Here is a 27,609-nt window from a genome sequence, read left to right as displayed (position 1 = left end):
ACAAAATTATTAATTCCAATAGAAATTTGGGGCCACTTCATAAATATGCCTAAAGCTCTTAATAGATTTTTAGGAACAGTCCTAAAATCTAGGTTATCTGTGCTCTAACATAAATACGTTTCAGTAGGATATCTAACTTGACTGACTCTCTGACCTAAGTAGAAACTAAATTAAATATCTTCCATTTCCAAAGAATATTACATGAAGTAAAAATTTGAATTTTTCCTCAACTGTAACTATTTGAATTAAAGAAAACAAATCTTTTAGAGTATACTAGTTACCTATTTTTCTTAAATGGTTAGAGGCATTACCGTAAATAATGTCATTTTCTCAAATGGAAGTCAAAAGATTATAGTTGAAGAGGAGGTTGGACTTTGGGACTTTGATTCTTTGAAACTATGTATGAGAAAGACTACAGAAAGTGAGCAGAAAAGGAATTCATATTTTACTGTTAAAATGATGATTTTGTCAATTCTCATATGTATTTTTGATGGTATGTTCACTGCTTCCAAATAGTAATATCCCATTTAATATTGGGCATTGGCTTCCTCCATGTTGTATCATTAAGGTTATTAGAGGCATTTCCAATTATCTAAATACCCAGAACTATACCAGATAAATTCCCTCTCTTAGGGATATAATTAGTGAATATGTAAGTACCATATCTCATAGATTCTAAAGCACACATATTCTCTTACAATTGATGGCATCTTACACTTAAATTCGGCAGTGCTTTTTCTTTCTTAAATAACAGTATATCTTATAGTAAATACATGGTATCTTAGATTCAACAAAACACTAAGTTGTGGGGGGAAGACAGCAAACTTCTTTCATTTAGATTAGATAGTAGAGCATATAAATTCTAGTAATCACTTGTGGCAAGCTTTGACATAACAGGAATCTCACTAGAAATTAAATACTTAACTGACTTCTCAACTTTTTGGATGTAGAGTTTCATCTTGGATGCTTTTTTTTTTTTTCATAATTAGAAAATCAAGGAGGGCAGAGGCACAACAAATGTAAATCAACTTTGCATTTTTCATTACTAGAGAGGGGTTTTGCTTTAGGAGCATATACTGAGGAAGTGAGATTCCGTTCCCTCCCATAATATTAAGAATATAACAAGCTATTCAGCCTGTTTGCTAAATCACTATACAAGATCACTGACTTAACTATACTCATGTTCTGGATTCATATGGCAGTGGGTAAAAGAGCCACCATAACTGGGGAAAGAAAATACTTCACATCTTTTTATATCTTGACATGCAAAGTAGAAGTTGAATTTTTTTGATTTGGTAAAGGAGACATTTTTTTAAAAGAATCTTAAGACCACAGAAAAGAGACTTGGGATTATTTTTTCACCAGCATGAGTACCTGTCTTTGTAAACAGAGTGCACCACACATGAATCCTCTGTCTTAATGCATTATTATTGACATGAAGTTTCAGGGCTTAAAGGCTAAAAGAGAAAATTAACCCATTTTTATTTCAGCTACTTAATGAAAAAGCAGGCTACTTTATGTTATGACCAAGGTTTGATATTCGTCTTGGACTCTCTCTGTAAGTGTAGCATTTAGCAATGGTGAGAACTGGTCTATAAATCTAGAAAAAACCTCAAGGCTAGTATTCCTAGTTTTATTCCAACATATTACAATGATATGGCAAAAACATTCATATAATTGATTGCTTGTATGCTCTATGTTAAAGAACCCTGAAAAGATTTTAAGGATCATTACACAATGACAAATGCCAAGTAGAAATAGAATTTTAATCATCAGTAAAAATGATTTTTAATGCTTTTCCACAAAAAAGATACTACATTTTAGCTATTCAGTTTATTGTTGATATATTCTGTGTTTATATTGTGTGTGTATGAGTGCATATGAAGCTTTAAAAAGAACTGTGACCTAGGAAAGTATTTTTTCACTATTTAACATTTAGGAAGGAAGTCTCTTCAAAAAATATTGAAAATACAGCTTCTTTAAGGAATACTGAAAATAGAGTATCTTCAAAGTGTATTGAAAATAAAGATACAGAAATGAATCTACAGTCTAATCTATGGTCATCTTCCTTCTTAAAGGAAAACACAGGTGATAACATTTGTTTTGTGCGAGTAAATGTAGCTTCTAAATGAGCCCTCCTGCGTGACCTCTGGGATACTGACAACTCTATAGATCTGGAGTGGGTCATAGGAACCAGTAATTTTTGAAATTCATGTACCACATGATTCTGATATGCAGTCAGGTATGGCATCCATAGTATACATTATATAAAATGATAATGATGAGGTATTAAATTTTAAAATGAATTAAAATACCTATGAAAGCAGTAAGTTCCATTCATTCAACAATGGTTTATTGAGTGCCAGGACTGTTTTAGAAGCTATGGATACAATAGTTGGCAAATAGACAAGGTCCTTACTTTTATGAGGTTCACATTCTAGTGGGAGATAGTCAACTATTAAAAATAAATAATAAAAAAGCAGTGACATGTTGTGGGGGGTGCTATTATAGAAATAAATGGCACCTAGGGGAGGACTATCTTAGCTCTAGGGATCAGAAAATTTCCCTTGATGCTCAGTGTTTGTGAATTGAAGGAGACAGTTCCTGTGACATCACATGAAGCCCTTAATTCCTTATTATGACCTTCCCCTGATGACATCAGTGTGATGAGTCTGAGCAGGCTGGGTACCCACTGGAAGATTGATCAGGGTGGCTGTGAGGTGAATGGAGACTGTAAATGAAACAGAAGCAGGTAGATGGCCTGAAGAGCCCAGCCATTCTAGGAAGGACCGGTATCCCTTTCCAGGGTAGCATTTTTTTTTTGTTTAGTCAGGAGTTTCCTTTAAAGTGGGGAGTTTTTATCAGCTTTTCCTTTTTTTTTTTTTTTGGCCTGGGTTTTCTTAACATTGTCCTCTCTTGAACTCTCCTGGATTTCCTCATTTTCTTTCTAACAAGTGTTTCTACATGATTTGGAGTAGCTAATGGCCAAACTCCCATGTCACAAGACTTCCCAACACTCAAAATCTTACACAAAAGCGAGGTGTCACGCAAGCTCAGTTTGAAACTGTTAAGACGTCGGTAGAGCCAGACCAGTTGACAAGCTCACTCAGTAGTCTTTCGCAAAGAGATAATTTTTGGAAACACACAGTAAACTTTAAAAAAAAAATTAGTTTAATAGTACTGTATTTCCATATGGGTCAGAAAAAAGTAAGACATGGTTACGAATATGGACTTGAGCCACACTGACTCCCAGATCTGCCACTTAAATTAGTAGTGTGAAGTCGGGTAGGTTATTTAACGTCTCTGTCCCTCAGTTTCATCTATGAACAGGGTGACGACAGTATACACCTCATTGAGATGTTGAGAGAATTAAATGAGTTAACATACGTAATGTTCAGAAGAGTAATGGTATATAATGTTTGTTAAGATTATTGCATGTTACTTTTATTCATACATACATCCGTTTCATGGATAGTAATGTTATGATCTGATAAAATCTCTATGTTAAAGTAGATGCAAGGAAAAGTACTGAGTAAATAGTATCGGTGATACTCATATATCGCAAAATAAATGAAGATAATGTAAGAACTAAACTATTGGAAAATGTTCCAGTAGATTGTATCATGGAGATTTTACTTCTTAAATATTTCTCTAATCTGTCCTTCCTCTCCATCCCTGTTTTACCAGTGCCCTATCATTAACCATCTCTCTCACCTGGACTTTTTAAAGAGACCTATAGCCTCTCTCCTTGCTCTTTTTTTTTTTTTTTCAGTCTCCCCTCCACTATACTGTCACCCTGCTAGCCAAGTGTTCCTTCAGAAATGCAGAATTGGTCTTACTTGTTTTCCTACTCAGAATCCTTTATTAGTAGCCCCTTTATTCTTAGAATATGGTCCTAACTCCAAGACTTCCGGTCCATAAGACCCCATGATCTGCTTACCCTTCCAGACACATCTGTCACCATTGCAGTCTCAATCTTGACCCCCAAGCAGCGTCAGAGTGCTTTGTCGCGCCACACACATTCTTGTTTCTGCATTGGCTCTGTTGTCCCTCTCTCCTTGGAAAAACTGATCCACTCAGACTGGACAATTCCTGACTACTCTCCAGAGTGGCAGGGGGCCCTCCTTTGTGCGCACATTTACCTAGCACACGTCTGTCACCGTACTTCCATACCGTTTTATAGCTATCCATTATGTTTTGACTCCCCACTTAGAGTGTGAATGAGTACCTGAGGACAAGAGCTGTTCATTTTTGTGTTCCTGTGACTCCTCATAGTGCTGGGCACTGAATGGGGTAGTCATTAGTGCTTATTTTTATTTTTCAGTCATCTGCGTTTGGTCATAACTCCTGTGTCTTGACATTAAGAAGAATCATTAATAATGTTCTGTAGCCTCTGGTTATATCTAGAATACTTGACATGTCTCTTCCTAAGTTGTCTGTGTGTGTAGAAAAAGAAAGAACTTTATTCTCAAGTATCCAAGCAGTGACCTGACCTGCCTAAGAATTATTTACTGTTCAGCCTCTCCAGTCTTATTTTAGTCTCCAGGCTTTATTTCATATTTACTTTCCTATAAGAACAGTTCAGGAAATGTATTTCTGGAGCTAGAATAGCATTAATTTCTTTTTTCTTGAAATCATTACTTTTTTTATAAACAAATTGTTTTCCATATATTAAAATTTTAAGCACCAAACAATTAACACTAACATTAATTCAGTGTTACTGGTTTGGATTTTTTCATCATGGCAGTTTTATTACTTTTTTTGGAAATGGAAATCACATAAGTTTATTGTGGTGCTAGTCATGAAAAAAATAAACTCTAGGAAACAATAGAGTAAACATGTCATTTGTTACATTTTAATTTAGGAGTAACCATTTTTAATGTTTGAACTTTTCAATATTTATTGATTAAATTATGTATAATTTAGGTCAAGTGAGCAAAGATGCAGTCCTTGCAGAGCAGGAGAAAAATAACAAACATTGCCTTCAGGATATTGATGATAAGTTGTCTGAATCAACGGACGGTGATGGTGAAGATGATACCAATGATGAAGATAATGATGAAGATAGTAACCCTAATAAGGATACTCATGCCCCATTAGAATTAATGGCAGAAGTAAGTTTAACTTGCGCATTGTAATTTAAGAAACTTAAAAATATTAAAATTACTAAATAGTGTATAGCCTTGAAGATTTAAAAAATAGTAAAGAGATCCTTGCCCATATACAGATGCTTACCTAGCTACTCATCTCTCTCACTACTTCATGAGGTTAGAGGTGAGAGAAGATTCTGGAAGTGACTTACAGTATTTTGGTAAAGGCAGAAGCAGGAATCAAGTCTTGGCATAAAACTCTGCAAGGACTGCTTTAAGGAATGCTTTCTACATAACTGGGCACCATGCTAGTTTTGGGGGATATTTAGAGGTAAATAAGAAAGATAGGTCCTTACCCTTGAGAACTAACAGTTACATATTATGTATATAGTACAATTTATAATAAGGTGAAATGTGTGCTAGCAGAAGGATTTATGAGGTTCTCCGGGAATAAGGAGGATTAAGTGACTAATTGAGAATAGAAGTAGGAGAAACGGGATAAAGGAAGAATTTTTAGAGGAAGAGACATGGAGTCTTAGAATCTTGAAGGAAGAGGGAAGCTCAGGAATTCATCTGGTAAACAAGTGGAGAAGGCATTCCTGGTATAGGAAACAATATATACAAAGGCACTGTAGCCTGAAAGATCACATGCAAAAATTATACATAAACATTTACTGATAATTCTGTGGAGAGCAAAACACTTTTACCCCACTTGTGTCACAGTTAACATTATACAACTTCACGTATATTGTAAGAACTTCATAACAGTACTTTAACCTCCCCCTTCTTATCCTTTGTATTATTGTCATACATTTTACTTCCATATATACTGTAAGCCCTATGATATATTGTTATTATTTTTATTTTTAATGGTCAATCTTTTAAAAAGTTTTTTTTAATTGGAAAATATCTTTTTTTGGAATACATTTCTGGTGTTCTCTGTAGCTTTGTGTAGATCTGAATTTTCACCTGATATTATTTCCTTTTACCTGAAAACTTGCTATAGCATTTTTTTATAATGCAGTTCTGCCAGCAGTGAATACTCTCAGCTTTTGTCTATCTGAAAAAGTCCTAATTTTATCTTCATTTTTAAAGGATGCGTGAGCTAGAGATTTGTAGTTTGCCAGGTATTTTTCGGTACAGATGGTCCCTGACTTATATAGTTCAACTTAGAATTTTTTGACTTTACAGTTATGTGAAAATGATACGCATTCAGTAGAAACTGAATTTTGAATTTTTATTTCTTCCTTGGCTAGCGATGTGTGGTATGATTGCTCTCTCATGATGCTGGGCAGCTGTAACTCCCTGCCAGCCATGCCATCATGAGGATAAACAAGTGATACACTTACAACCATTATGTTTTTCACTTTTAGTACAGTATTCAATAAATTACATGAGATATTCAGTACTTTATTATAAAATAGATGATTTTGCCCTAATATAAGGGTTCTGAGCATGTTTAAGGTAGGCTAGGCTAAGCTATGATGTTTTGTAGGTTAGGTGTACTAAATGCATATTTCAATTTATGATGTGTTTATTGGGATATAACCCCATTGTAAGTTGAGGAAGATCTGTACTTTGAAAGGTTGCTTCATTGTCAAATAGTTTGCATAGTTTCAGACAAGATGTCTGCTGCTGTTACTATTTTTGACCACCTGTATATGTCTTTTTCTGACTTTAAAGTTTTTTTCTTTTGTATTTTTATTTTTGGCAATTTGATTATGATATACCTTGATGTGGTATTCTTCATGTTGCTTCTGTTCATTGAGGTTCTTGGATCTATGAGTTTATAGTTTACACCAGATTTGGAAAGTGTTCAGTTTTTAAGTCTTCAAATAATTTTTTTTGACCTCTGCTCTCCCTCTCTTCTTCTGGGCTACAAGTTACATGTATGTTAGACCACCCAATGTTGATCCAAAGGTCACTGATGTTCCTTTTTTGTTTGTTTTCTCTATATATTTCATTTTAAAAATTTCTATTGTTCTGTCTTCAAGTTCTGATCTTTTCTTTGTAGTTATAATCTGCTGTTAATCCCATCCTCCCGCCCTTCCTCTCTCCATCTTTTTCTCTCTCCATATGTGTGTATATATATAAAATTTCATATATTTTGTCATCTGTACAGATTTTATTTAAATATTTTTATATCTATTCTCTCCTCATGTTCATATTTTACTTTTGAGCATATGACATATTTATAATAGCTATTTTAACATGCTTGTCTGCTGTGCTATCATTTTTGTAATTCTGGGTCAGTTTCTATTGATTAAGTTTTCTCCAGTGTATGGGTCATATTTTTCTGCATCTTTGCATGCCTGGTAATTTTTTACTGAATCCTAGACATTATAAATTTTATGTTCTTTGATACAAGTTTTGTTGTTTTCCTTTAAATATTTTTGGATTTTCATCTGGGATATAGTTGAGTTTCTTGGAAGGAGGTTTCTCTTTTGGAGTCTTGCTTTTTAAGCTTTGTTGGGAGGGTCCAGAGCAGCCTTTACATTGTAGGGAGACTACTAAGGCAGTGCCCTAATGAGGACTCTTCCCAGTGCTCTGTGTATTAAGAGGACCTTCCACTCTGGCTGGAGAAAACATGAGCTCTGTTCAGACCCTGTGTGAGATCCAGTGATTGTTCTACCTGATCATTCCAACAATTCTTTCTCTAGCCTCAGTTAGTTTCTTCATACTCATGCAGATGAGTTCCAGCCAAAGACTCAAAAAGACACCTCTGCAGATTGCTGGAGCTCTCTTGAAAATATAACATTGGCCTCTCTGAACTTCAGACTGTCTTATTTCAACTCAGATCACTGGTCTCTGGATGCTCCCTCTCTGTGCTGGTACCTGGAGACAGCCCACAGCTGTAAACTGAGGCAATCATAGGACCCACCTGTTTCCCTTCTCTCAGATCATTCTCCTATGACACCTGCTGTGAATTACTGAAAACTTGTTTCATATATTTTGTACACTTTTCTGGTTGTTTTAGGAAGGAGAGTAGATCTGGTCTCTGTTAACTTCATCATGGCTAGAAGCCTCAATTAGAGTTTTAGCATAAAGAAAATACTAATGTGCTTGCCTTTTTATATAATTTGACCCAAATGCTAGCCATGGAATCATATAAAGAAATCAGACACATTTCACTGTATTTTCCTCCTAGAATAAAGCATATATAGTTTTGAAACTATCTTAATATTATAAGTTGCTTTTACCAAGGGAGAAAAAAATTGATGCCGAATATTGGAAAGTTTTTACTTAACCACATTTCCTTTGACTGAACATCTAAATTATTCATGAATCATAGAGCATTCAAAGACCGTATTTGCCATAACCAAACTCTTTGGAGTTTGTTCCTTTTATTTCTTTTCTATTTGTTTTTTGACATTTAATTATAAAAGTAATCCATGACTTCATTTTCAGATAAATATTCAGACAATATGAGATTGCTTATTTTCATATCTTAGCTATACCTGTGCTTAAGCTCTTCTGTTTTCAGAATGCATCCCTTTTTAATTTCTCAACTTATAATTTTTTTATTTTTTTAAGATTTATTTATTTGAGGGGCCCCTGGGTGGCTTAGTTGTTAAGTGTCTGCCTTCGGCTCAGGTCATGATCCCAGGGTTCTGGGATCGAGCCCCACATCGGGCTCCCTGCTTGGCGGGAAGCCTGCTTCTGCCTCTCCCACCCCCCCGCCTCGCTTGTGTTCCCTCCCCCACTGTCTCGCTCTGTCAAATAAATAAATAAAATCTTAAAAAAAAAAAAGTTAAAAAAAAAGATTTATTTATTTGAGGGGGGTGCTGAGGCAGAGAGAGAGAATCTCAAGCAGGCTCCCTGCTGATCTTCGAGCCTGGTGCAGGGCTTGATTTCATGACCCATAAGTTCATGACCTGAACTGAAATCAAGAGATGGACCCTTAACTGACTCAGCCACGCAGGTGCCCCTCAACTTTTTATTCTGAAAATTTTCAAACCTATAGAAAACTTGAAAGATTAGACACAAACCAAGAAACAAACTCTTAACTGTAGAGAATAAACTGATGATTACCAGAGGGGAGGTGGGTGGGAGTATGGGTGAAAGAGGGGATGGGGATTAAGGAGTGCACTTGTGATGAGCAGTAGGTGATGTATGGAATTGTTGAATCGCTATATTATGCACCTGAAACTAATATAACACTGTATATTATCTGTAATGGAATTTAAAAAAAAGTAAAGGTAGTTAACAACTAAAATCAAAACATGAATTTTCATGGAATCCTGACTGGAAAAAAATCCAGCTATAAAAGCATTTTAAAGACAAATTGGGAAGTCTCAATTTAAATGTAATATTTTATTACAGGTTAATTATTAACATTTTTAACATTATTAACATAATAATATTAATTAATAACATTAATTATTAACATTTAACATTAATGTAATAATATTAATTATTAACAGAAAATTCTGTTAATTTTCTTAGATGTGTTAAGGATATGATGTTACATTGAAGGATAAACTTATTCTTAAGGGAGACCCATGCTTGAATATTTCCGGGTGAAGTTTAACAATGTCTGCAACTTACTTTCAAATGTTTGTGTGAAAAATATATATGTAGGCTATATCTACATCTTATCTATCAAAAGAGAGAAATAAAGCAAATGTAGCACAATGTTAAGAAGCGTTGAATCTAGGTAAAATGTATACATGTATTCATTGTTAGAATCTTGCAATTCTTTTTTTATCATGATAAGTATACTCTTTAATCCAGAATATTCCATTGTATATATATACCACATCTTCTTTATCCATTTATCTATCAGTGAACACTTGGGCTGCATCCATAATTTGGCTATTGTAAATAATGCTGCAATAAACATAAGGGTGCATATATCCCTTTGAATTAGTGTTTTTGTATTGGGGGGCGGGGCAAATACCCAGTAGTGCAATTACTGGATCATAAGGTAGTTCTATTTTTAACTTTTTGAGGAACCTCCATACTGTTTTCCAGTGGCGGCACCAGTTTGCATTCTCACCAACAGTGCAAGAGGGTTCCTTTTTCTCCATATACTTGCTGTTTCTTGTGTTTTTTATTTTATCATTCCAACACGTATGAAGTGATATTTGTAGTTTTGATTTGCAATTTGCATCATGATGAGTGATATTGAGCATTTTTTCATGTGTCTCTTGGTCATCTGAATGTCTTCTTGGGAGAAATGTGTGTTCATGTCCTGCCCATTTTTAATTGGATTATTTGGGTTTTGGGTGTTGAGTTGTATAAGTTCTTTATTACATTTTGGATACTAACCCTTTATCAGATTTGTCATTTGCAAATATCTTCTTCCGTTCGGTAGGTTACCTTTTAGTTTTGTTGATTGCTTCCTTTGCTGTGCAGAAACTTTGTATTTTGTTGTAGTCCCAGTAGTTTATTTTTGCTTTTGTTTCCCTTTCCTCAGGAGGCATATCTAGAAAAATGTTGCTATGGCTGATGTCAGAGACATTATTGCCTGTGTTCTCTTCTAGGATTTTTATGGTTTCAGGCCTCATATTTAGGTCTTTAATCCATTTTGAGTTTATTTTTGTGTATGGTGTAAGAAAGTGGTCCAGTTTCATTCTTTTACATTTATCTGACCAGTTTTCCCAGTGCCATTTGTTGAAGAGATTGTCTTTTTCCCATTGGATAGTCCTTCCTGCTTTGTTGAAGATTAATTGACCATATAATTGTGGGTTTAGTTCCTGGTTTTCTGTTCTGTTCTGTTAGTCTATGTGTCTGTTTTTGTGCCAGTACCATACTGTTTTGATTACCATAGCTTTGGAATATAATTTGAAGTCTGGAATTGTGATACCTCTAGCTTTGCTTTTCTTTTTCAAGATTGCTTTGGCTATTCGGGGTTTCCACAGGTGGTTGTGTATTTCTGATGAGGGGCAGGGGAGGGAAATGGAGCCTGCCAGCTCCTTTGTTCCTGGAGAAGTTCCTCAGCAAACTCTGAGCTTGGTAACTAACTCTCCCTCCCATAAGCCCCAGACACCTTTCAAACTGCTGTTTCCAAGCCTATCTCTGCAGGCTCTTTGCTGTGCTGTCTCTTTAATGGTAGGGGTTCAGCTTCCTATTGCCCTCTGGGCTCTCCCAGAGCCAAGCCTACTGATTTTTAAAGTTTCAGGCTTTAAGTACTGATGGTTGTAAGCACTCACCGATTTCAGCCCCTCTGATTTTCAAAGTCAAATGCTATAGGGATTCCTCTTCCCCTTGCAGGCTCCCGCATGTGATAGTCTTGTTTCTCACCCCTCTTCATGCCCATGGCTCCCTCCCTCCAGTGTTCAGATCCATGGAGTTTGAGTTCCCACTGAGTCCTTGCCTTTTCTATTTTCTTTGATGTGGCCTCTTCTCTACATCCAGTTGTGGAGTTTGTTTGGCCAGTCTTTGGGTCATTATCTCTGTTGTTTGCAGGGATGAGTGTTATCTAGTTGTATTCGTGGGATGAAGTGAGTGTAAGGACTTCCTACTCTGCCATCTTCTCTGAAAGTCCCAACTCTTTATTTTGAATGTCACAAATAATTTAAAACCAGTTTGTTGAAGCCTCTCTTCTCATTTAACTTTAGCTTGATTTTGAAGTTTTAAGCAATTCTCATGAAAGTCTTTAGCCAAATATCCACTGCATGAATTTCTTAATTTCACTGCATTTTGAACTGTTAAAAGGAAATATGTATATTTTTGTTAACACACACACACAAATAGGTCAATGCAAAGGACACTTATTGATTCCATGTTCCTTGTCATTTTCTGAGGCTAGTATTATTAATGTGATGCTTTGTTAAATAGACTAGATCTTAGTTGATATTGAGAAATTCTTGTTAATTTTGTTAGGTGTACTAGCCATAGTGTCATTCGGTTTTTAATCTAAAGTGAAATGAGATGGTATCTGTAAAAAGCTTTAAAATAATCTAGGCAAAATAATAATAATAAATAATCTAGGCAGTGGAGAAAAGAGTGTGTGGTGATATTAATAAAATCAGATTGGCAAAATATTAATTTTTGAAGGTGAGAATTGGGGCTATGTACTTCTTACTATTTTTCTACGTCTGTGTATATTTAAATTTTCCATAAAGATTTAAAAACAAATAATAGCTGTATATTATACTGGTCACATTCTCTGACTCTGATCAATTAAACTACACATTGAAAACAAAAATAACTACAATAACAAATTAAAACTACTTAAAACTAAAAGATACTCTTCTAGATGACACTTGAATTAAAAATCAAAATCAAAACTAAACAAACTATTTAGAAAATAGTGATAACTACAGCACCAAATACTGAAACTTTCAAAAAGAGCTCAAAGTTTCAAATGCTTTGATGATGATGATGATGATTAAAGGAGGAATGACAACAAATGAACTAAATATTAATGCTAGAGCCCAGAAAAAGAACAAAATAAACATAATGTAAATAAGAAAAAGAATTAAATAAAATTCAAAGTAAAAACCAAATTAATATATCTGTTTAAGAGCAGGATATTTGAAAAAAGAATGACATAGATAAACCACAAGATAGCATAATTAAAATGGAAGGAAACCACAAATAGGAGTAAAAATGGACAGATCTTAACCTTAGACAAAAAGAGGTTTTAAAAATCTCTTATAAAAGAATTCTATTTAATGAGTTTAATGTAGCATTTATTAATATGGCAATAAGTGGGGATTGTGGTGAAAGTAATGGCTTATAGAAAAATCTTCAGAAGAATTCTGTTTACTTTAGAAAAATTAAATAATCTAATACTCATGGAAGAAACCGAGAAAACTGGTAGAGAACTTCTTAAAATGGTACCTGGGTATGTATCACATGTCTGGAAACGTGTGGGAAGTGTCTTTTCTAATACTCCATGCCCCTGTCTCTTGCCCAGTAAGCCTAGTGTACCTGCCTGGGTTCAGAATATATCTCACACAAGCAACAACAATCATCCAAGTGTAGGGTTATTTTTTAATGGAAGCAGTCTAAATAAGTTAAAATAGGAGATTAGTAAACTGTAGCCTAAGTAAAAAATACAAGAATATTTAATTCTACGGGGAGAAAGAGATCATGATATGTGGTTTATTTTTAAAAAGTTACTGAGTAATCCTAGTTTTTGGAAATATGTGTTCATTGATGGAAAAACACTAAAACAATACACATGAAGATGCTAAAAATAAACATCTCTGGATGGTAGAAATATAAATGCTTTTTAATTGGGGACAGAATGTGTTTATTTAGCTTTTAAATTTCCTACATACAAAAATATGTACTACTTTGTAACAACAAAAATAGAATAAAATAGTAAAACAAAAACTGGATGGTATAAGAGCTGGAAAATATTAAATATACATCATTGTAAATCTACATTTTTTTAAACTTAATATTGTCATGTAATCATGGATGAAGTTTACAAATAAAAGTGTCTGAACCAAAGGGATATTAAGGTGATTAATGTCTTCACTATCTCCGCCAGTTGAATCAATCTATTTATTCTCAAGTTGTTAAGTGGTAGGTACGTAGTCTGGCTGCAGCAACATGGAGGTGTCCTACTTGTTCTCTGTTGCCTTGCCATGGGAAGTCCTTAAATCATAGATCGATTGATTATAGACTCACTCCTGGAAAAACATGTAAATGTTAAAAGCCAAATAGTTCGACATTAATGGAATATTTTTTAGGGAGTTTATAATTGACATTTAAATTCTCTCTGGGGAAATTACTTATCTGAAGAATTTCTTAATATTTTCCAGTTCCTGAGAGCAGAAATGGGCCAAGACTACCATTTGGCAAAAAAATTATGTCAGATGAGTAAGTACAAAATACTTTTCTGTTTTCTAATTTTTTCTTTGTTTCTAAATGCATTCCATAGTATGTAAGATGGTCTGATGATTATAGCCTAGTGAATTCCCTGATACTATCTCAGTTATCAGTTATTTTCTTATTAATAAGTTAAGTTGATTGGTATAAAGACTAATTTAGACTTCTAGAATAACTTTGAGTGGGATAAACTAAAAAAACTAATCACCACTGGAAAATAAGTCAAAATCTTTACCTTATAGATAATGGGTTAGTAACTTTATGCCTTTAGTTTCAAAGAAGTGTGAGGGAGTGCAGCAAACCTTACTTAACATGCATTTATTTCACAACATTTGAGTGCCTACATGTGCCAGGCACTGGTTTAGGCACTGGAAATACAGCAGTCAATAAGACAGATAATCCCACGTTTATATCTAGTATCCAGCAGATAACAAATTCATATATAATTAGCGTGTCATAAATGATAGGTGCTGTGGAGAAAAATAAAGTAGGGAAGAAGGAAGAGAAAGTACTAGAAAGAGGCAAAGCAGTTTTGAATAGGATGGTCCAGGAAGGCAGGGTTCATAGCAAATGTGCCAAGATGTGAGTGTGCCTGAGGAGGAACAGCAAGGAGGACAATGTAACCAGAGTAGAATATGCAAGGGGAAGTGTGACAAGGGTTGAGGTCAGAGAGGTTATGGTTTGGGGGTTCTGTAGATTGCATAGTACCTTTTCACAATTTAAGGACTTTGGCTTTTTCTCTGAGCAAGGTGGGAAATCATTGGATGCTTTTGAGTAGAGGAATGATCTGATCTACCATATTTTTCTTTTTCTTTGATTTTTAGTGATTTGACTGATGTATCTTATACTCAGCTCTTGTTTTTCCATTTCTTTTTATTTCTATCCTTCATTTTGGAATTTTTCTATTCACCTACCTGTTTTTGAGTTAACCTATCCTATCTTCTGCTGTGTTCAATCTGCTGTTTAAACTATCTAGTGACAGTCGGTTAAGCATCTGCCTTTGGCTCAGGTCATGAACCCAGGGCCCTGGGATCGAGCCCCGGGTCGGGCTCCTTGCTCAGCGGAGAGCCTGCTTCTCCCTCTGCTGTTCCCCCTGCTTGTGTTCCCTCTTCCCCCACCGCCCCATCCAATAAATAAATAAAAATCTAATATATATATTACATTATATATATATATACATCATATATATATATAATAACATTAGTCATAATTATTTTGAAAGAGAAAATGGCAACTCTACAATTAAACTTTATTGATAATAGGACTCAAAATATTAGCTAGTGTTAGACCTAAGTCTTACAGTGCAAGTCCTTCAGTGAAAATGTAGTATAGGGCTCGTGAGGACCTACTCTCACTTGCCTCACACAGACTCTCCACTGTGGATACAGTACTTCTTAAATCGTTGGCTGATTTTTAAAAGGGGTTTCTTGAATGCTTTTACACTACTTATTTATTATCCAAAATAATTTGCCTTGTGCAATCCTTTCAAGCATTTTGACCTTTAGAGCCATCAAATAAATATTTGGGTTAAAACTATTTGGGGGTGGTACACAAACATACAATTTCTGATCAGAAGGAATCCTTCCAGAGCACCGTGTCCAGTTGTCTTATTTTTGTAAATAAGGAAGCAGAGAGAGGATAAGCCGCTTGTTTAGCACTCTTCGCGGGGCTAGCGGCACAGCCAGAACCCGAACTCAAGCTGCCGCCTCCCACAGCACCTTTCCTCTTTGTGGACTGCTGTGGAAGGGAGTGAGTCCGCAGCTTTCCCTCTCAGTTCTCAGAGTCTCTTTGGAGCCTAGTGATGGGAAAATGTATATATGATATTTCCATATCCATCGGTCATTTTAGAAAGCCTCTGGCTGAAGCTTACAAAATATATGCCCTGACATCACCACATCTGTCATTCAGTTTTGGCTGTTAGCCCTGCAGTATGCTACATAAACAGTAGGTGCTCAATAAAATGCTTATTGATCTGACTCAAACCAGTGAACACACATTAAGTGCCAGGTCAGTGGGGATGAAAAAGTTCAAGCTGATCCATCCTAATGGGGTTATGTCCCTGTAAAACATTTCCCACCCTCCCTCCCTCCCTCCCTTCCTTCCTCCCTTCCTCCCTTCCTTCCTTCCTTCCTTCCTTCCTTCCTTCCTTCCAACAACTACATATCAAGCACCAGCTCTGTACCAGACGTTATGCTGGGAGCTGGAGAGAAAGCAGGAATCCTAGCACACATGCTCTAAACCATTTTGGGTTTGACATTAACTATGGTTTGGTTTGGTTTTTACCCCTACTGGCTCATCCAGAAATACTAGTCACTCTTCTCTGTCAGTGTCAAATAGCAGTGCCTCAAACTCAGGATTAGACTATAGGAAAGGACGTGTGGAGGGCCCTAAGACAGGCTCCATGATCCAGGGAGCCAGTTGGGAAAGAACGCTGCTCCCAGGAGGAAGGGGAATGACTGGAAACTTGGGCAGAGAGGCTCAGAGATGGAAGTGCAGGCTGGGTGCATGCAAAATAGGATTGGTTACCCCTGAGGCAGATTCCAGCCAACCGTATGAAATTAGGGAGACCCAGGATTAGCAATGTCAAACAAGTTCAAGAAAGAACAGAGAGTTGGAGGTGCTCTGTCTCAGGGAGGAGAAAGTACTAGTTTGATGCTAATAGGAAACACTTGGCTGAGGACTGCCCAAAGTTCCTCTCTGTATTCAGAACAACAGACAAAATGAATTTTTTTCATCTAGGATGGACCCCAAAATATTTTACATGTAAGTGCTCACAGTATACTGTTTTGTCTTTTTTTTCCTATCTTCTAGCTCTCCTACAGAACACTTCCCCTTTTCTCTCTATATGTATTTGTATATTTATGTATGTAAACAGATTATTTACATGTTTATATATTTATATATATATATATGTATTGACCACCTACTAATAATGGGAGCATTCTTGAATACCTTGTTTAATTCTTAAAACAATTCTATGAGGCAGATATTATGAACCCCACTTTACAGATGAGGAAACTGAGTCTTAGCAAGGAATACTAATTCACCAAAGTCACACAACTACTAAGAGGTAGAGTTAGGATTAGATCCTAGGTCTGGCTTGAAAGCCTCTGATATCCTACTATATTTCCATTTCCTCATTTGATTCATAAACTTATATTTCTGGTCAAGGAGGCAGGGACTTGGAAAGGGGGTACTTTTATGGGTCAGTCAGGCTTAAAATGGCTCCTGTGGTCAACTAATATATTTTCTTTGTATCGAAGGCAATTAGTTTATATAAAATAATGCATCCTTGTCCCTTCTAAAATGTTTTATAAACTCATTTTCTGAATAAAGCGGCTGGTTGCTAGTATGTTTCCTTGCTGTCCAATCACAGTAAAGTCATTTATATCTCCATTGGGCTTCAGGGCTTCCCGCCTGGCAGTCCACGTGCCTATGGTTTTTCTCTTTGTCCTGACTTAAAAAAAAAATTTGTATTGGGTTCCCCCAAGAAATTTTATTTGTCAGTGTAGGCTTGAATTTTATCTGTCTTCCACACACAATTTCTGTATGTGCCCAGTATTTCCTCAGCTGTTTTCCTGCTATGTTGTGCAGAACTGATACCTCAACTGTATGCCATTTCTTGCCAGGCATTGGAAGCATCCTGGAAAAGTGGTTTTTATATTAGACAAAGTCAAGAGTTCCAAGTACTATTCTTAGTTCAGCTCATAATTGACTATGACATTTTGTGCCAATCTTTCTGTTTATTGGTCTCTTTACCTGTAAGAAGGGAACCTGCAGCTCACTCTCCTCAGAGCACAGCAGTGCTGCTCACAGGCAGCCCAACATTTTACACCAAAGAAACATTTAGGCCTGGAAGACCTACTTCATCAATTATAATTTTAAGTGTTTAAAAATAATGGTCGCAAAACCAAAATGTTTCTCATCACTTTGGTCTAACAAAATACAGATGGATATATCTTCAGAAAGGATAGTTACAATGAAGTTTCCTTCCTTCCTTCCTTTTTTTTTCTTTTTAAGATTTTATTTGTTTATTTGTCAGAAAGCGCACAAGCAGAGGGAGCGGCAGGCGGAGGGAGAAGCAGGCTCCCCTCTGAGCAAGGAGCCCGATGTGGGAACCGATCCCAGGACTCTGGGATCATGACCTGAGCTGAAGGCAGACGCTTAACCGACTGAGCCACCCAGGCATCCCATCTTTCTTTTTTTGGGTAAAATAAATCACTTTTTCCTATTAACCTACAGTATAATTTTATCTAGGCATAAAAGGACTGCTTTCTACTATTCACTTATTCCATTTTTTAATGTTTTGAGGGCTCCAGCTCTGTGTCAGGCACTCTCCTAGGCATGCAACAGTGAAAAAGACCAATGTTCTGTCTACCCTAGACTAGCCTCCAGTATGAGGGACTGAGAGCCCTACGGGCAGCAGAATCCCCTGGCTCCTGCCCCAGCTCTTTAGCCAGAAGGAAACATCCACTGAATGTTTGGGAAGGAGCCAAGTCTTTCTCTAGGTCCAAAACCATTTCCGGAAAACTCACCTTGCACCAAGGACTGGATTAAGTGCTTTATCTACATGATCTCATTGATTCATCAGAACAGCCTAATGTGGCCAATAGTTTTATTACAGATAAGGAAACTGAGATGCAGAGTTATTAAATATTTTCCCCAAGGAGACCCAACTAGATAGTGGCAGAACCAGGATTCACATCTGAGTCTTTCTTCAGGGCCCATTCTGGGATCTGCTTATGGGCTCAGGTTGGGAACAACTCCCAGACCCTAACTGAGTGTGCTAGAGACTTTTCTTACCCTTTTACAAACCCTACTAGCCTGTGAAAGAGTAAGGAGAATTTTGTATTCATCACCTAGAATACGTATTTCTGGGCTAAGTTTCAAAGCAGATACATACCTTTCCCTCACTTTGAAAATTGACATTTGCCAGTGGTTTTTGTTAAACCATAAGAGTAGCGGATTCTATACTCCAGTCCCATGGAATAATCCTAATTCCAACATGAAATTTTCTAAACTGTATTTAAGATTTCTTACTGAGTGTTACATCAAAAAGGATTCCATGGGAATAATAAGTTGGGGAAACCACATTCTCCACTCTATAAGATTCATAATAGTTATGAGCATATTAGTGGTTCTGTAAAATCCTGCAGTTGCTCCTATTGTAAACTTTCCCTGATTAACCTCATTTGACCTAGTTCCCCAAATATGTATTAACATCTTAAGAACCTAGTATCTCAAGGGGCGAGTTAGAGAAACTGCTCTAAGAAGAGGCTTGGAGAAAGATTTAGACTGCTAATGATAAGCATATTTGAGTCCCACTTAAAATGAATTAAAAGATACTTTTATTAGAAACCTTAAAAGGTGTCTAAATACCTATAGGATCCTTAAAAGCAGCTTCCGAGCAGGTGCACAGTCATGCTAACCCAGATCGATAGTAAATTGTTATGTAGGTAGATTAGGAAAGAAAGACACTGGTTTGGTGTGTCAGGAGGAAAGCCATATGGGATGATGTCCTATAAGCCCCGGAGCCTAGTTGAACCATCCACAATTATTTGTCTTACTCTTAGTCAGGTGAACGGCACACTTGATGTTTCAGTGCCCCCTGGGGGCCATCAAGATATTACATGGGAGTCACAACATTAAATGGATAAAGCAGAATTATGAATACTCCTCAAGGTGCACAGTCTTCTCATTAGCGAAGCCTCCACATTTTGCAGGATATGTCCTTTGTTTGGTTTTAGTCAAAAAACACTTTGGCTACAAGGCCTGTGGGGAAAGCCTCATAGTGATGGAGATTGCATTCTTTAGACAGGATGTAGAAAATATAATGAGAATTATTTCTCTTACAGTGCACCTATGATAAGTAGAGCATTTTCTCTATTTGCGCTTGGGTATTCCTGTGGAATAATTGTTGGTATTTATTGCTTTGTGCATTTTCACTTACTCTGACAACTCCAGTCTCATTCTGAGGAACCTGTTTGCTGAAACACTTTGTTAGTAACAAACCTTCTGTTGTCTATTTTCAGTCCTAATCTATGAACCAGAAAATCCTGAAGCCAAGGAGTTTTTCTTACTTCTTGAAGAAATGTTGCTGATGGGTAAATTTAAAAATTGAAATTCCTTCTTTCTCATAGAACTATGAGCAGTCACTATTTAAAAACCCATTATCCCAGGAGATTGGTGAAGTACACCCTCAGGAAGTGGTTAAGAAAAGGCTAACTGGTTGTCTTTGGATGGTTTAATGAAACCAGCTTGGTCTTTATGCGTGGTCAAGGTGACTCCCTTTTCTCCGTGGGGTTGTGGAACTGCCCAAGTGAAGCAGGTTCCTGGACACCAGGCATCAGGCACTGACAGAGTCTTCACAGGGCACAGAACATGCTCATTGCCACACATGTTAGAGGAGCTATCCCACAATTCCAAGGAAAACCAGTACCCTCTAAATTACCCTGCATCTCACTCCTATTTAACTAAGAATTATGGTAACAATAGTAAAAAATATATATATATATTTTTATAGACCTATGTTTTAAATTTACTCTAAATCCATAAACATCTTTATACCAGTAAGAATATAGTCTTTGTACTACTACTTTGAATCCTACATACAGTCAGCAAAGTTTGGCTCAGTTCTCATGTTCCAAAGATGGATATTTCTTAGTGGAGGGGGAAGCAAGGAGAGTTACGATTTTTCAAAGAGTAGAAATATCAAGAACATTTTAAGCAATTCTCTTCCTTTCCATGGCAGAGAAATCCCAAAATCTTGAGGAAGATGATGAAGATAGTGAAGAAGATAGTAGCGGTGAGAGTGAAGGAGAAAGCAGTGAGGAGCTAAGTGAAGAAAGCTCTGATGAATGTGAAGACGGGTGATGAAAGTTGCTGCTATGCTTCAGTCTTCATGTATTTTCATTACTGTATACCATGGAAATATAAAGAACAAGGCTGCATTTTAATCTGATTGTTCTTTATTTGTCACACAGTTCTTATAGTTTATCCATATTGGTTTGAGCTCCTTCTTAATATTTAGGTCTTACCTCTATGTGAGTTACTCAGAGAGGAAATTAATAATGGAAAATACTTACATAGCACCAACCGTGTGCCAGGTACTGTTCTGCACATATTAGTTTATTTAATCCAACAAACCATGAGGTTCAGCTTAAAACAACACAAATTTATTATCTTACAGTTCTGGAGGTCAGAAGACCAAAATGAGTGTCACTCAGCCAAAATCAGGGTGTCAGCAAGGCTGCACTCTTTCTGGAGGCTCTAGGAGAAAATCTCTTTCCTTGCTTTTTCCAACTTCTAGAGCTTATGCACAGTCCTTGGCTCATGGCCCCTTCCTGCATCTTCAAAACCAGCAACATCTGGCTGAGACATTCTCATGTTGCCATCTCTCTAATCCTCTCTCCCCTGTGTTGTGATGTTTGTTAAATTAACATTTGTTAAGGAGACCCCTGGTGTGTCAGATGGCAAGTGATGCTTCCACAAAGACCACAAGGGAAAGTAAAATAGAGAAGTTTATTACAGGTCCTGGGGAAGGTACATGGCATGCATCAGAGGGGCCACATAGGGAGGTCAAGGCGCAGACAGAAAGTGGAAAGCAGGACCTGGGGCATGCCTTTATTAGGGCCATGAGTGGGTGCTTTTGGGGTTCCCAGGCTAAGGCTGGATTGGCCAGTTCAAACCAAAAAGTTCAGGGTTTTGGTAAGCTCAGTGGGGGTCTTATCTAAGGGATGCACAGGGGAAGCAGTTGGGAGGCAGAAGAGATTGTTTATCACCAGGGGCATTGGGGAAGTCATATCAGTTTACACTTGTGATTCTGTAGGCTATTATCTATGGGTGGTTATCTCATGAGCTTGGGAGAGAGGCTAGTGTGTTTAGGCACACAAAATGGATGCCAAGGCAGCAATAATATGGAATAGTTTAGCTAAACTCTCAACACCCTATCTCTTCCTTCCACTTTTAAAGATTTATTTGGGGGCCCCTGGGTGGCTCGGTTGGTTAGGCATCTGCCTTCAGCTCAGGTCATGGTCTCAGGGTCCTGGGATCGAACCCCACATCTGGCTCCACACACAGTGGGGAGACTGCTTGTCCCTCTCCCTCTGCCCTCCTGCTCGTGCTTTCTCTGTTTCTCTCTCAAATAAATAAATAAAATCTTAAAAAAAAAAGATTTATGGGGGAGTGGCAGAGGGAGAGAAGCAGACTCACTGCTAAGTGGAAAGCCAGACTAGGGGCTCAACATGGGGCTCGATCTCATGACCCTGAAATCATGACCCTGATATCATAACCTGAGCTGAAATCATGAGTGAGATGCTAGGCCAACTGAGCCACCCAGGCACCCCATCTTCTTCCATTTTTATTTTGTTTTTTATTTTTTTAAAGATTTTATTTATTTGGCAGAGAGCGAGAGAGGGAACACAAGCAGGGGAGTGGGAGAAGGAGAAGCAGGCTTCCCGCAGAGCACGGGAGCCCAATGCGGGGCTCGATCCCAGGACCCTGGGATCATGACTTGAGCCGAAGGCAGACGCTTAATGACTGAGCCACCCAGGTGCCCCATCTTCTTCCATTTTTAAAGACACTTATGTCTGAATAATCCAGGATAATCTATAATCTTTCCTATTTTAGAGTCAGCTGATTAGCAACTTTAATTGAATCTGTAATCTTAATTGCTCTTTGCCCATGTAACCTCACATACTTATGGGTTCTGGGGATTAGGACATACATACACATCATTGAGAGTGGGGGGAAATCATTCTTCCTACCGTAGGAAGTATTGGGTAAGTATTCATATTTTCGAATTCATGGTATGGAGCTTGGAAGAAACACTTTGGTTGGAAATAGATGCCTTAATTAGGACTCATCAGTTTAGACTCAATTAGATAACACATAACAGAAGTATCTCTGATTAGAGATAGTAATCAAAGATAAGGAAGTGATGGCTCACAGAGAAAGTATAGTCTGTATAGAAGAGGACTGAAAATAAAATTATCTTAAATGATAAACATTTAAGTGGTAGTCTAAGAAAGAGAAGTGCACAAAGAGACAGAAGAACAGCCAGCAGGAAAATCAAGAAAGTGAATATAGTGGGAGCTATTGGTTGCCCACTCAGCATCTATCCCTCCCTGCATCTTTGCTAAGAGAGCTCTGATTCTGTTAGGATATTCACTCCGCACACACATAGCCATGGGACTCAAGAAAGGTACCCTCAGCCAATCAGTACATGGCATTTCTTTGGTGACTGTTACTGTTCCAAAGGAGGTCATGTGACCTACATTGGCCCAACCAGACCAAGGACTTTATTTCATGATTGGAAGGAGAGATTCCTCCATCCTTCTGGTTAAGAACCAGGAAGGATGCTGCCCTTCTTACTGCTGGCAGCCATTTTATGATGATGAGGGGACTGAATCTTAGCATGAAGCTAATGCTGTGGATGGCAGAGCAAAAAGAACCTAGATTTCTGGTGATGTTCAGCCACGCAGTTAACTGCTCTGGAAGCCAGCCCTCTGTTTGTGCTTATTATTATGTGAGATAGCATTCTTATTATTTAAAATGGTTTGGATTGAGGGGTTTTTTTTTTTATTTGCTGCCCAAAACATCCTACCTAATAATGAATACTACCACAGAAATGCAGGAAAGCTTCTAGGCCCAGAAAGATCTGCTCGGCCAAACATTGTAAAGAGGACAAGTAAGGTAAAAACGAAAAAAGGTGTTGGATAGCAACAAAGAGGTGGTTGGTGACATTAGGGAGAGCAGGGTCAGTCGAGTGGGGTGGGGGAGAGCCATATTTCAGTGAGTTTGAGTGCACTGGAGTTGAAAAGGAAAGCAAGGAGTTTGATATAAAGGAGAAGATGAAGCGTTGGAAGACATAGGGAAAAGGAATATAATTTGTTTAAGTGTTTAAGGTGAGCAGGTTTAGTAGGAAGGATGATGATTATATGTACTGATTAGCTGTCATGCGTTGTGCATATTGTGGGATGTACTAAGCATGCCGTATGTTAATGTTTTTCGTCTTTATAACATCAGTACAGGGTGGGCATTATTATCTCCCATTTACATTTGAAGTAACTGAGGCCTAGAGAAATTGAGAGTATCTTTCTAAAGATCACACACCTGGGAATTAGCAGATTCAAATCTAGGTCTCTTTTTTTGGGGTGTGTGTGGTGGTTTCATAACTATTTGAGCATCTGGTCATTTCTTATCCACACTGACTGACTAGGTTTTTGAAAGTGGTGATAGGTACCTAAGTGACGTATATAGAGCTTATTTGGCAAATCTTCGTCCTCATTCCATTTTCTGGATGACTGCACGTAAACACAGTATATTCTTTTATGGGGCATTCCCTATTTTCTTTGGCCCAGACAGCTTTGTTGAGCCTGGTGTCAATGAGCACATCTGGAGTTCCCATCTACTTCATGGCAAATTTTCAGATCTCTGTGAGTGCCTGAGGAGCATACCTCTTAAAGCCTATTCCATGGATGATGCACTTGTGAATGTTGATGGTGTGTTCTCTGGTCTGGTCACTAGCTCACTGGTGACAGAGTGGCCCTACTCAGTGCTCTTCTTTGTGAGAGAGCCATTCTGCTGGGCCCAGGTTGGAAAGGGAGAGTGCCAGGTATTCCAAATCCAGGTTATTTTAATCTAATGCTGCCCTACCCTTCACCCCTGTGCTTTCCTCCCTAAAAGGTCAGTAGAGAGAAACAGATTGAAGAAAGGGAGATGATTTGTCAAGTAAAGCCTATCTAATACCTCAGAAAATGCATGTAACATAACCTTGGTTTGTGGTGGTTGGTTCTGTTTGGACCACTGCCCCAGCAGTCCAAGCGTGGAATCAGAGATGCCTCTCCTTTGTTCCCCAGTATTGGTCTTTATAAAGCCTTCAGTTATCCTACAGTTCTTTATATATTAAACAAGGTGACAACCTGCATTCCCTTTCATTGCGGTGTGGTTTTTCCCTTTAACTTTACCCTGGTTGACCTGTAAGATATCTGTAATTTTGATATTTGCCTAAAATACTGATGTTCAATAAGAGTGAATGCTTGATCATAACTCATAGTGCCAGATGTGAAGGAAAGCCTAGATCTATTGGAAATGTTTTGGGGTTCTGGGCAAGTGTCCAATGTCATGAGGTACTGAGAGTTCACAGTAGGGGTAGGATAAGGCTGCCAAGGCCAGACTAAGAAGGGAAAGGTCTCTCTGATTGGCTTTCCTAATAAACTCACCAGCTGCCATGGGTTATGAGTTATAATGGGGCTAACTCTGGTTTCATACCTGCCCTATCTCTGAATATCCTATGTAAGACAATATATTTTCTTACCATTCAAGCCTATTTGTTTCAGATTTTCTATTACTTATAGTCAAGAGAGCCCTTCCTAATGTCCATGTCACAGCATAGCAAACATGATGACCGAGAACATCCTCTTAAGACTGTAAGCCAAACTGGGCTCTTAAGGTTACCCTCAGGTCTCCAAGGGGTCATGGCCACTCAAAGCCAAGGAAGGGGAATTGGTGGACCCTTGTGCCAGTTCACAGTATGTGTAAAATAGAAATACAGGCATACCTCATTTTATTGTGCTTTGTTTTATTGCACTCTGCAGATACTGCATTTTTTTTACAAATTGTAGGTTTGTGGCAACCCTGCATTGAACAAGTCTCTTGGTGCCATTTTGGTAATTCTCACAATATTAAAACTTTTTCATTATTATTATATTTGTTATGGTGATCTGTTATGGTGATCTGCATGTGATTTGGTGTCACTATTGTAATTATTTTCTGGTGCCATGAACTATGCCCATAGAAGACAGCAAACTTAATTGATAAATGTGTGTGTGCTGACTCCTCTACCGACCTACCCTTCTCTCTCTCTCTCTCTCTCTCCCTGTCCTCAGGCCCCCCTATTCCCTGAGACACAATAATGTTGAAACGAAACCAGTTAATAACCCTACAGTGGCCTCTAAGTGTTCAAGTGAAAAGAAGAGTCACATATCTCTCACTTTAAATCAAAAGCTAGAAATGATTAAGCTTACTGAGGGAGGCATGTTGAAAGCTGAGATAGGCTGAAAGCTAAGCCTCATGCACCAGTTAGGCCAAGTTGTGAATACAAAGGAAAAGTTCTTAAGGAAATTGAAAGTGCTACTCCAGTGAACATAAAAATGATAAGAAAGCGCAACAGCCTTACTGCTGATATGGAGAAGGTTTTAGCGGTCTGGATAGAAAATCAAACCAGCCACAACATTCCCCTGAGTCAAAGCCTAATCCAGAGCAAGGCCCTAACTTTCTTCAATTCTCTGAAGGCTGAGAGAGGTGAGGAGGCTTCAGAAGAAAAGTTGGAAGCTAGCAGAGGTTTGTTCCTGAGGTTTAAGGAAAGAAGCCTTCTCCACAGCATAGAAGTGCAAAATGAAGCAGCAAGTACTGATGTAGAAGCGGCGGTAAGTTAACCGGAAGATCTGGCTAAGATAATGAATGAAGATGGCTACCCTAAACAATAGATTTTCAATAGACAAAACAGCCTTCTTTAAGAAGAAGATGCCATCTAAGACTTTCATAGCCAGAGAGAAGTCAATGCCTGGCTTCAAATAACAGGCTGACTCATTTGTCAGGGGCTAATGAAGCTGGTGGCTTGAAATTGAAGCCAATGCTCATTTGCCATTCTGAAAACCTAAGGGCCCTCAGTTGGCGAGGATGCAGATAAAGGGGAGCCCTCTTACTGATGTAGCCATTCTAGAAAACAGTATGGAGTTGCCTCAGAAAGTTAAAAATAGAACTACCCTACAACCCAGCAATTATACTATAAATATTTACCCAAAGGATACAAAAATAATAACTCAAAGGGATACTTGTACACCTATGTTTATGGCAGCATTATCAACAATAGTCAAATTATGGAAAGAATCCAAATGTCCATGGCTGATGAGTGGATAAAGAAGATGTATACACACACACACACACACACACACACACGAATATTACTCAGCCATCAAAAAGAATGAAATCTTGCCATTTGCAATGATGTGGGTGGAGCTAGAGAGTATTATGCTATGCAAAATAAGTCAGAGAAAGACAAACACCATATAATTTCACTCATATGTGGAACTTAAGAAAAAAAACCAAAGGAACATAGGGGGAAATAACGAGAGGAAAACCAAGAACAGACTTTTTTTTTTTTCTTTGAGAGAGAGAGAATGAGAGACAGAGAGCATGAGAGGGAGGAGGGTCAGCAGGAGAAGCAGACTCCCTGCTGAGCAGGGAGCCCAATGCGGGACTCGATCCCGGGACTCCAGGATCATGACCTGAGCCGAAGGCAGTCGCTTAACCAACTGAGCCACCCAGGCGCCCAAGAACAGACTCTTAATGACAGAGAACAAACCGATGGTTATCAAAAGGAAGGTAGGTGGGGGGATGGGTCAAATAGGTGATGGGGATTAAGGAGTGTACTTGTGATGAGCACTGGTAATGTATGTAAGTGTTGAATCACTAATATTACACTGTATGTTAATTAACAGGAATTTAAATAAAAACTTGGGAAAAAAATAAGGGCCTTTAAGAATTATACTGCAATTAAGAATTCCTCATATCAGTGAGATCATATGATACATGTCTTTCTCTGTTTGACTTATTTCACTCAACATAATACCCTCCAGTTCCATCCACGTCGTTGTAAATGGCAAGATCTCATTCCTTTTGATGGCTGCATAATATTCCATAGTATATATATACCACATCTTCTTTA

General features: G+C 37.7%; 1 protein-coding gene across 11 annotated transcripts in view; it reads left to right on the top strand.

The window, feature by feature from the left end:
• Positions 1 to 20,836, top strand: part of ERICH2 (glutamate rich 2) — a 31,151-nt gene extending 10,315 nt beyond the window's left edge. For 5 of the 11 annotated variants that reach the window (XM_081814209.1, XM_081814211.1, XM_081814214.1 and 2 more), the window contains 4 exons: positions 4,927 to 5,114; positions 13,814 to 13,871; positions 19,913 to 19,984; positions 20,632 to 20,836. In XM_081814209.1, the coding sequence (XP_081670335.1) occupies positions 4,927 to 5,114; positions 13,814 to 13,871; positions 19,913 to 19,984; positions 20,632 to 20,753 (440 nt within the window). In that variant the 3' untranslated portion in view covers positions 20,754 to 20,836. The other 6 variants (XM_081814205.1, XM_081814206.1, XM_081814208.1 and 3 more) reach the window with 3 other exon arrangements.
• The last annotated feature ends 6,773 nt before the right edge of the window (positions 20,837 to 27,609 follow it).

This window comes from Leptonychotes weddellii, chromosome 3, assembly GCF_054177405.1.
Source record: "Leptonychotes weddellii isolate Sample4059 chromosome 3, ASM5417740v2, whole genome shotgun sequence".
Lineage (NCBI taxonomy): Eukaryota > Metazoa > Chordata > Mammalia > Carnivora > Phocidae > Leptonychotes > Leptonychotes weddellii.
This window is presented reverse-complemented; position numbering and strand designations above follow the sequence as displayed.